The sequence below is a fragment of the Mercenaria mercenaria genome, chromosome 11 (genome assembly GCF_021730395.1).
Source record: "Mercenaria mercenaria strain notata chromosome 11, MADL_Memer_1, whole genome shotgun sequence".
In the NCBI taxonomy this organism is placed as follows: domain Eukaryota; kingdom Metazoa; phylum Mollusca; class Bivalvia; order Venerida; family Veneridae; genus Mercenaria; species Mercenaria mercenaria.
In genome coordinates, this window is record NC_069371.1 from 38,196,772 (window position 1) to 38,208,475 (window position 11,704).

The 11,704-nt window shown below is 36.0% G+C and overlaps 1 protein-coding gene across 4 annotated transcripts in view; it reads left to right on the forward strand.

The window, feature by feature from the left end:
* Window positions 1-9,854, forward strand: part of LOC123531519 (protein boule-like) — a 70,936-nt gene extending 61,082 nt beyond the window's left edge. For 3 of the 4 annotated variants that reach the window (XM_045312564.2, XM_045312562.2, XM_045312563.2), the window contains exon 11: window positions 3,532-9,854. In XM_045312564.2, the coding sequence (XP_045168499.2) occupies window positions 3,532-3,993 (462 nt within the window). In that variant the 3' untranslated portion in view covers window positions 3,994-9,854. The remainder of the gene's footprint in view (window positions 1-3,531) is intronic. The other variant, XR_008366012.1, reaches the window with a different exon arrangement.
* The last annotated feature ends 1,850 nt before the right edge of the window (window positions 9,855-11,704 follow it).

Here is an 11,704-nt window from a genome sequence, read left to right on the forward strand (position 1 = left end):
GGCCGCCAGAGGGCGTGGTCACTTTTCCCTATATGTACATAGTGGAAATCAAAAAAATCTTTTGTGAAACTGCTAGCCCAATTTTAAAATAATATTACACAAATGGTCCTTGTGTCACTTCTACTAAGATTGTTCGAATTATTTTGATTTGTCAAAAAACATGGCTGCCAGAGGGCTTGGTCACTTTTCCCTATATGTATATAGTGGAAACTTAAAAAATCCTTTTATGTGAAACTGCTAGCCCGATTTTAGAATAATTTTACACAAATGGTCCTTGTGTGACCCTCTACCAAGATTGTTCAAATTATATCGATTCGTCAAAGAAAGCTATCCGACTTTAAAAATCTTTTTCTCTAGAGCTTTGATATTTGGCATGTGATATAAGGATTTGACTCTCTACCATACTTGTCCAAATTATTACCCTGAGGTAAAAAAAATGGCCATGCCCTGTGTCTGACATGTGCTTACTATAGGCTTTTACATAAGTAACATTGAAAATCTTCTTCTCTGAATCAATAATAGCTAGAGCCTTGATATTTGGCGTGTGATATCAGATTTGTAATTTCTATTATAATTACTCAGATAATTGCCCTAGGTTCAAAAATGTGTGTGACATGTATATAATATAGGCTATCATAGAAAAAACCTAACTCTGTACTTATACAGACATACTTGAAGCCTTGTACACAGGTGAGCGCTTCAGGGTCAATGACCCTCTTGTTTAATAGATCTTCAGTATAAGTAGTTTTACTCATCCTTGTTGCAAGACAAGTCTTTGTAGACAGGAGCTGTTAATTTTGAAGCATTGTGGATTTCTCCATATTAAGGTTTGAAACATTGTGGGTTTCTCCATTTTAAGGGAACGGGTGTTTACCCTGTCAGGTTCTTAGTTTAATTATACCCCCACAAAACCGAAGTTTGGGTCAGGGGGTATATAGGAGTGAGCTTGTCTTGCCAGTCGGTCTGATGGTTTTCAGTTTCCGGAAAATAACTCGTAAAAGGCTCGAGTACACGGGTTTAACATTATAAAATACAGGTCAAGTTGTCAAAGGTCAAGGTCACAGTGACCCGGAACATTTATACCGTTTCCGGATGGTAACTTGAGAAAGCTTGGGCCAAGGATCATAACTTTTGATACACTGGTGTAACATCATAAAATACAGGTCTAATTCCACTTTCAGATCAGGTCAAGGTCACAATAACCCGGAACAATTTTTCCAGATGATAACTTGAGAATGCTTGGGCCTAGAATCATAAATTTTGGTACACAGCGGTAACATCATAAAATACAGATCAAGTTCAACTTTGACGTCAGTAGGTCAAGGGTCAAGCTCACAATGACCTGGAACAGTTAAATGGTTTCCGGATGATAACTTAGAACACTTTGGCCAAGGATCATGAAAGTTGATAGGGAGGTTGGTCTTGACCAGCAGATGACCCCTATTGATTTTGAGGTCAATAGGTCAAAGGTCAAGGTCACAGTGACCCAGAACAGTTGAACCATTTACAAACGATAACTTGAATGCTTGGGCCTAGGATCATGAAAGTTGATAGGAAGGTTGGTCATGACCAGCAGATGACACCTCTTGATTTTGAGGTCAGTAGGTCAAAGGGTCACAGTGACAAGGAACAGTTAAATCATTTCTGGACAATAATTTGAGAACGCTTGTGCCTAGGATCATGAAACTTAATAATGAGGTTGATCATGACCAGCAGATGACCCTTATTGATTTTGAGGCTCAACTTTGACATTGGCTTACTTCTGTGACAAGGCCGTATTGTGGGTGTATAATTTGTTACTCCTGTGACAGCTCTAGTTTGACTTGTCTGTTTTTAGAATCTGTCTAGGTATTTGTTTCCTTTTAAGATTGTGGTGGTTCTTGAAACTTAGTTTGCATTGTCAGTAAAAGGAAGTTGAATGTTTACAGCTATATAGAATAATTTAAAGGTAATTGGTCTGTCATTTATGAATGTTGTTTAGTACAGGTATGTTAATTGTACAGAGAAGGTCTACATCATTCCAGTATTTATTATTGAGGAGTAATTTTTTGTTGCATTTTTGTACAGATGCTATTTTTGTACCTCATAAACTAATTGTTTTATGTTGTTGAGAGGAAACTGTGCTAGGAAGTGCAGAGGAGGAAAACAGATTGTTATTCAAGTATCTCATTGTTGTACTTCAATATTGTCAACTATTGCCTCATATTTATTTTTTTGTTGAATTTTAAGTTGATTACTACATATTCTATCATTTCCTCATATATTGTGCAATAATAATTCAATTTTTTTAAATCCTATTTATTTGGCTACTAATTGAATATTGATGCATTCGTGTGCCTGTGGTGTATTTAATCTTGTATGAAAGATTCTTTGGACTGGGATATGCATGTTTGAATTCCTTTTGTTTGGCTTTGTGGAGATTTATGAAGTCGTGCAGCTTTGCTTTCATTCCACTAGTTAGAGACAACTCCCTATTGTGCCTATCATATGCACATGTATCTGCATGGATATGTTGAATAATGTATATAATTTCAGACTAATATATCAACGTTTATAGCTATTTGTAGCATATTCTTCTGGAGTTGGTAGGGGATTAAACCAGTGATTTTGAGAAGAAAAATGGAGAGTTGCAGCATTAAATTCATCTTACTAACTGAAATTATCCAAATTTGCAGATCTCCAAATATTTTGTGACATGAGATGTACAAAACCAAACAAGCTGATAAATTCCGTAGATTGCCTGGTACATTCAAAGCTTGAAAAGTTCAGATTCTGTTCTCAGATTAATTTTCACGTCAGATTACTTTGAATATTTATGTTTACTAAATTCTTTGTAGCGTTCTGGTAATACAGTTTGTTTTTTACCTTCCACATGTTTTAAGATATTAACCTACAAGTTTTAACCCTTTTTATTATTGCTTGTTGTTTTTGTTGATATTGAGAGGAAAAAGGCGATTTACAAGAAACAGGTGGATCTTGAAGAAGTTGAAATATTCCAAAATAATCTTAATTAAGGCATTGTATTGCATTACACGAGTGTTGGACATATCCTGAAAAGACCTGTAGAAAATGGATTCTCACAATAGCTCAGAAAATAATTGCCTTGAAAATTGTTGGAAGTTTATAGTTTACACTAACACTTGTTCAACATTTGCTTCATGCACTTACAGTGTTTCTCTCTTATATTTTGTAGATTTCTTTGAACCGTTACCTAGCTATATAATGCATTAAAAGGCTTAAATAATAGCGCCAGTTTTTAATCTTGTGCAGTTCCCTAGTGGTAATGTAAATAAAGCGAATCATTGATGTACGAACAATTAAAGATTTCTTATAATCGTCACATGTTTGAAAAATGTAATTTAAAGCAATTGAAAAGGAATTTAGTTACAATTCAGCTTCAAAAAATGGACTTCTATGTCTTAAAACATGCAGCTATATACTTAAGCTAAGAGTTATTATTTATAACTGCATGATTTGTATTGTGTATGTTTGCATGCAACAAGATGTTTCTAGGAAATGCATTTGTTTCAGGGCAGCATCTCCCTGGGGGAGCAAAGCTTCCAACCAGTCAGCCAGCCAATCGTCTCTGCTACTGAGGCTACAGTCCCTGCCCCGACACCAAGTGTTGGCGCAGCTGTAGTGGCAACAACATTGCACTATCCAGCTGAAACACATGCTATACAGCATGAGAAATGTAACCCTATATCTGTAATTAACACTATTGTAACTACTAGTGCTGCTGTAACTACATCTAGTCCTGTGTCTACCATCACCACTAGCAAGCATCCGAGTGTGTGTCCCATTAACGTTGCACCATACAAGAAACCAATCACAACCATCTCAAGAAGAAATTTTACCAGTCCATTTATTGTAAGAAATGGACATAAAGTACAGTGTCTGATGGTCCCACCAAAAAATTTGACATCTGGACAATATGCTCTTGTCGCACAACTTCCAGATGACACTGTTGCTCCAACTCCTCCTTGGAGTTAGGCCTTAAAGTAAACTGAAACTCGGCAAAAAAAGATTTAAAATGGTTTTGTAACTTGTTATTTGTTACTTGTTAAGGTTACTGATTACTAATATTCAAATGAAAAATGGATTTTTCTTGACTGATTCCTGTATGATTTATATTTCTCTGCTTATGGTGAACATGCAAAGTTGCAATGGCATTGCACGTGACTGCATGAATATTGTGGATACTAATGCATGGGATATGCTGGACTAAATGTAGTTGTATTAGTTCTCTTCATTTTTAGCTCACCTGAGCATGAAGTGCTCAAAGGTGAGCTTTTGTGATCGCCCTGTGTCCGTCGTCCGTCTGTCATCATCAACAATTTGACTGTTAACACTCTAGATGTCACAGTTTTGGCCCAGTCCTAATGAAACTTGGTCAGAATGTTGCTCTCAATAATATCTTGGATGAGTTTAATATTGGGTCATCTGGGGTCAAAAACTAGGTCACCAGGTCAGATCGAAGGAAAAGCTTGTTAACACTCTAGAGGTCACAATTTTGGCCTAATCTTAATGAAACTTGGTCAGAATGTTACCCTCAATAAAATCTTGGACGAGTTCGATATTGGGTCATCTGGGGTCAAAAACTAGGTCACCAGGCCAAATCAAACGAAAATCTTGTTAACACTCTAGAGGTCACAATTTTGACCCAATCTTAATGAAACTTGGTCAGAATGTTACCCTCAATAAAATCTTGGATGAGATTGGATCATCTTGGGTCAAAAACTAGGTCACCAGGTCAAATCATAGGAAAAGCTTGTTAACAATAGAGGTCACAATTTTGGCCCAATCTTAATGAAACTTGGTCAGAATGTTACCCTCAATAAAATCTTGGGCGAGTTCGATATTTGGTCATCTGGGGTCAAAAACTAGGTCACCAGGTCAAATCAAAGGAAAAGCTTGTTAACACTGTAGAGGCCACATTTATGACTGTATCTTCATGAAGCTTGGTCAGAATGTTAATCTTGATGATCTAAAGGTCCAGTTTGAATCAGGGTCATGTAGGATTAAAAACTAGGTCACCAGGTCAAATCAAAGGAAAAGCTAGTTTTCACCATGGAGGCCACATTTATGATCATATTTTAATGAAACTTGATCAGAATGTTAATCTTGATGATCTATAGGTCACGTTCAAATCTGGGTCAGGTGGGGTCAAAAACTAGGTCATTAGGTCAAATCAAAGGAAAAGCTTGTTAACAGTCTAGAGGTCACAATTTTGGCCCAATCTTAATGAAACTTGGTCAGAATGTTACCCTCAATACAATCTTGGACAAGTATTTTGTCATCTGGGATCAAAAACTAGGTCGCCAGGTCAAATCAAAGGAAAAGCTTGTTAACACTGTAGAGGCCACATTTATGACTGTATCTTCATGAAACTTGGTCAGAATGTTAATCTTGATGATCTTTAGGTCAGTAGATCAGGTGAGCGATACAGGGTCTTCATGGCCCTCTTGTATTTTAATTGTCTTGATCATATACAGCTTCAATTAAATGATTTTCATTTCTTTTTTGAATCCTGGTTTGGTGTGTGGGTGTGGTGATTATTTGATAACATACTTTTATATATATACTGAAGTTATTTTTGCTTTATATATACAAAGGCAAAGAAAAAGTCTATATTTTACTGAAGCAGTATACATGTATGCTCTATTTTGCAAAATTTCTGGTATTCTAATTCAATGAAGACCTTACTCCAAAAGGGAAGATAAATGCAATTAATTGTAGATTGACTATATTTTAGAAATACTTAAATTGAATCTAGAAGTTTCTACAATAGTCTAGAACACATCTGTGAACTGTATACATTTGTTTTTTTTGCTAATGAGAAAAACCTTTAAAATTTTGAATAATTTGTTGCACATGGTAGAATGTTGAATATATGTATCTATTGTATACACTTGTTTATTATGTTTAGCAAGTTGTTGGTATACCATTTAGGGATTTATCCATTTGATACAACATCTTTCGTTCAAATTTATATTGTGTTGTTGTAAGTGATGTGCTTATTGACACCAGAATAATAATTATTTATAAGAATTTATATGGTCCTGTCTTGAGCATTTGGTATGAAATGACAAGAAGTATTTTGAACAAGTTAACAGACCCGTGAACATCTTTGGATGAAAATTATATTTAATTTTACTGATTTTTGAAGAAGAAAAAAAAAATAGTGTTGCGTCACTTTTTTGTGGGGTTGGGGGCACTAAAGAGTTGCCCTTGTCCGTCGGTCGGAATTTGTGTCGTGCATATCACAAAAAGTATTACTCCAAGTCATCAAATTTCACAGGATTGTTATCCAGCATGAGAAGTTGTGCACCGGGGGTTTAACCAGAGTTATGGTCCTTCATTTTGTGAAAAATACACGAAAGTGCTTAAAAGTTTGTTGTATATATGTTTAAATATTCACTTAGAGTCTGAACTGTGTACAGTGACAATAGTGGGGGCACCTGTGTAATATGGACACACACCTAGTTAATTTGTAAGTCTGTGTAAGAATATCTTACAATTTTTTGCTGAAAAAACAAAGTTGATTTTGTCAGATTTATTAATGCTTACTTTTTAACCTTTTTTTTAAAGGACCACATACACTGCTGATTTCTTGGCACAGAAAAAGATCTAAACAGTAATGACTCCTCATTTTTAGCTCACCTGAGCACAAAGTGCTCAAGGTGAGCTTTTGTGATCGCCCTATGTCCGTCGTCAACAATTGACTGTTAACACTCTAGAGGTCACAATTTTGGCCTAATCTTAATGAAACTTGGTCAGAGTGTTACCCTCAATAAAATCTTGGACCAGTTCAATATTGGGTCATCTGAGGTCAGAAACTAGGTCACCAGGTCAAGTCAGAGGAAAAGCTTGTTAACACTCTAGAGGTCACAATTTTGACCCAGTCTGAATGAAACTTAGTCAAATTGTTACCCTCAATAAAATCTTGGACCAGTTCGATATTGGGTCATCTGGGGTCAAAAACTAGGTCACCAGGTCAAATCAAAGGAAAAGCTTGTTAAAACTGTAGAGGCCACATTTATGACAGTATCTTCATGAAACTTGGTCAGAATGTTAATCTCGATGATCTCAAGGTCCAGTTTGAATCTGGATAATGTATAGTCAAAAAATAGGTCACCAGGTCAAATCAAAGGAAAAACTAGTTAACATTCCAGAGGCCTCATTTATGACAATATCTTAATGAAACTTAGTCAGAATATTAATCTTGATGATCTTTAGGTCATATACGAATCTGGGTTATGTGGGGTCAGAAACTAGGTCAACGGGTCAAATCAAAGGAAAAGCTAGTTAACACTTCAGAGGCCACATTTATGACCATTTCTTAATGAAACTTGGTCAGAATGTTAATCTTGATGATCTTTAGGTCAATAGGTCAGGTGAGCAATACAGGGCCTTCATGGCCCTCTTTTGTAAATAGTTTACCTGTTTGAAATGGCATATTCATAAAAGTCTGATCTCCGAAAGCATGCCTTGGGTACCAGGTGTTTTGCATTATATTTCATTGTAATTAAACATTCGGACATACACATTTTATAAAATAAAATTATTGCTCAAAATGGCCATGAATAATGTGCTTTGCAACGGAGTGCCTTCTTTTCATGAGAATTGTTTGAATATTTTTTCATGTGCAAAAGAATTGAATGCTTATTTAGATCTTTACAAATGTTTTTATATGTATGTATAATATGTAATATTTTGAAGATTGTATTGTGTATTTTAGAGATGAATATATGCACTATTAAAGCCTTACTGCTGCAACATTAACCATTGAATATCACTATTCCATTACAGTCATTTTACATCCATTTTAGTTCTGTATTTAAAGTGGTGCTTCAAAAAGGTAGTTCTAGTATGGGTTTGTATGTATTTTTGTTACAATGTAAGATGAAAGCAAGAAAATAAGTTTAAAACTTTTAAGAACATTTTGGAGCAAGTACGAGATGAAGGAGATAGAAAGTTGTGGGAAGAGTCCAAAAATTAAAGGTATTATATTCCTGACTTGTTAGCAAAAGATTTCTTCTTGCTGGGTAAAGAATGGGAATATCAACAGATCTAGCATTCAAGTTGGTCTCTTAAATGTTTGTGACCATGAAGTAACAGGTTATTTAAACAACTGGTTATATATATTTCATGCTCCCCAAAGTGGGGAGCATATAGTTGCCACCTTGTCCGTCTGTCTGTCTGTCCATCACACTTCTTATCTGGAGCATGACTCAAAAGGTATTGAAGATACCATGGAGCATGACTCAAAAGGTATTGAAGATACCAAGTTTTAACTTCACACAATGATTAGGCTCATATAGCGGAAGTGCCGTGATAAGGAACTATAACTGGAGGTGATCCCATTTTTGCTCTTGATTTTTTGAAAAAAAAATGAGATCGCTTGAACAGCATTGGTGTTGCCTGGTTAAGTTTTATGTTTAGGTCAGCTTTTCTCCTAAACTATCAAAGCTATTGCTTTGAAACATGCAACACTTGTTCAACATCAAAAGCTGACTCTGTACAGCAAGAAACATAACACCGTCCTGCTTTTTGCAAGAATTATGGGCCCTTTTGGACTTAGAAAATATCAGATTTCTTGGTTTTTCAAAGTTTTAGTTTAGGTCAACTTTTCTCCTGAATGGTCAAAGCTATTGCTTAAAACATGGAGAAGTTTTTCGCCATTAAAAGCTAACTCCGCACAGCAAGTACCATAACTCCATCCTGCTTTTTGCAAGAATTATGCCCCCTTTTGGACTAAGAAAATCATGGGTAGGACAATATTTTATTATACAGAGACCAAAAAGTCAGATGAGCGTCTGCACCTGCAAGGCAGTGCTTTTGTTGAATTATCTCTTGTTAGCTCACCTGTCACAAAGTGACAAGGTGAGCTTTTGTGATCGTTCGGTGTCCGTGCGTGCGTCCGTAAACTTTTGCTTGTGACCACTCTAGAGGTCACACTTTTCGTGGGATCTTTATGAAAGTTGGTCAGAATGTTCATCTTGATGATATCTAGGTCAAGTTCGAAACTGGGTCACGTGCCGTAAAAAACTAGGTCAGTAGGTCTAAAAATAGAAAAATCTTGTGACCTCTCTAGAGGCCATATATTTCACAAGATCTTCGTGAAAATTGGTCAGAACATTCACCTTGATGATATCTAGGTCAAGTTCGAAACTGGGTCACGTGCCATCAAAAACTAGGTCAGTAGTTCTAAAAATAGAAAAACCTTGTGACCTCTCTAGAGGCCATATATTTCACAAGATCTTCATGAAAATTGGTCAGAACATTCACCTTGATGATATCTAGGTCAAGTTCGAAACTCGGTCACGTGCCATCAAAAACTAGGTCAGTAGGTCAAATAATAGAAAAACCTTGTGACCTCTCTAAAAGCCATATTTTTCATGGGATCTGTATGAAAATTGGTCTGAATGTTCATCTTGATGATATCTAGGTCAAGTTCGAAACTGGGTCATGTGCGGTCAAAAACTAGGTCAGTAGGTCTAAAAATAGAAAAACTTTGTGACCTCTCTAGAGGCCATATATTTCATGACATCTTGATGAAAATTGGTCAGAATGTTCACCTTGATGATATCTAGGTCAAGTTCGAAAGTGGGTCACGTGCCTTCAAAAACTAGGTCAGTAGGTCAAATAATAGAAAAACCTTGTGACCTCTCTAGAGGCCATTTTTTTCATGGGATCTGTATGAAAGTTGGTCTGAATGTTCGTCTTGATGATATCTAGGTCAAGTTCGAAAGTGGGTCACGTGCCTTCAAAAACTAGGTCAGTATGTCATATAATGGAAAAACCTTGTGACCTCTCTAAAGGCCATATTTTTCTTGGGATCTGTATGAAAATTGGTCTGAATGTTCATCTTGATGATATCTAGGTAAAGTTCGAAACAGGGTCATGTGCCGTCAAAAACTAGGTCAGTAGGTCTAAAAATAGAAAAACCTTGTGACCTCTCTAGAGGCCATACTTGTGAATAGATCTCCATAAAAATTGGTCAGAATGTTCATTTTGATGATATCTAGGTCAAGTTTGAAACTGGGTCAGGTGCCATAAAAAACTAGGTCAGTAGGTCAAAAAATAAAAGTAGGTATAAAAAAAAAAAAAACCCTTTTGTGCCCCTAGAGGCCTTTTTTTTCATGAGTTTCATGAAATTAGTGAAAAAGTTCCCCTTTGATGTATCAGGTAAAGGTCAAAACGGGTCACGTACCTTCAAAAACTAGGTAAATAGGTCAAAAAAATAGAAAAACCCTTGTGACCACCGAGCCCCATATTTTTAAATTTTGGATCTCATGAAAATTGGGCCCAAATTTTATCTTGATAATATTAGTCAAGTTAAAAAAGGGTCACATACGAAAACTAGGTCACTATGTCAAATAATAAAAAAAAAAAAACACGTTACTCAAAAACTGGGTCTGTGGGAAAGAAGGAGCGATTCAGGCCACATGGTCCTTGTTAGCTCACTTCTAGAAAGTAGAGCTATTGGACCGCCCATGCGTCGGTGTCGCGTTCCGTTTTGGGTTAGTTTTGATGAAAACTGGTACTCGCAACCATTGGGGGGAAGGATTGAAACTTCACACCTTGTCATGTGTAAACTGACTTAATTGCACAGGTTCCAAAACTCGTTTTGCTTTTTTACAAAATTTATGCCCCTTTTTTGACTTAAAAAAATTTTGGTTAAGGTTTTGATGTAAGGGAAATCAGAAAACCATTTGGGGAAGGAAGAAACTTCCACACTTATTATTGATAAAGACACATTGCACGGTTTCCTAACCTTTTTTGTTTTTTTCAAAATTATGCCCCTTTTTCGACAAAAATTTTGGGTTAAGGTTTTGTATGTACGGGAAACTCAGAAACCTTTTTGGGGGAATGGATTGAAATTAACACTATTCCTGTAAAACTGTCTACATTGCACGGGTTTTCCATAACCTTTTTGTTTTTTTACAAAATTTTGCCCCTTTTTTTCGACTTAAAATTTTTGGTTAATTTTTGTATGAACGGGTATCTCAGTACTTCTAATGGGAATGGATTGAAACTTCACTACTTGTTCACTACATGATTGACATCAAAACCAACCCCCATAACTCAACTCTCTTTTTTTTCAAAATTTGCCCCTTTTTTTTGATTTACATTTTTGGGTTTAAATTTTTGTAGAAAATTGAATCTCATACCACTAATTAGAGGATTAAAACTTCACAAAATTTGTTCACGTCATGATCAACATGCCTGTGAAATCCCAAACTCTACTTTGGGATTTTTACAAAATTATTCCCTTTGATTAGCATTTTTTTTTTTAAGTTTTTGTATTAACTGGTACCCTATCCACAAATTTGGGAAAAGGTTGAAACTTCACATCTTGTTCACTGTCATGATATACATGCAGTACAGAGGGTTTAAAACCCCATTTGCTTTTACAAAATTATGCCCCTTTTTATCACATTACAAAAGTGACAGGTGGCTTTTTGATCCGCAGCGTCCGTCGTCCGTGCGTAAACTTTTGCTTTGAAATAGAGGTCCCCATTTTTCAAGGGATCTTTATGAAAGTTTGGCAGAATTTCATCTGATGATTCTAGGTCAAGTTCGAAACTGGGTCAACGCGGGCAAAAAACTAGGTCAGTAGGTCTAAAAAAAAAGAAAAACCTTGTGACTTTTTAAGGGCCCTATTTTTCAAAAGATCTTCATGAAAGTTGGTCAGAAT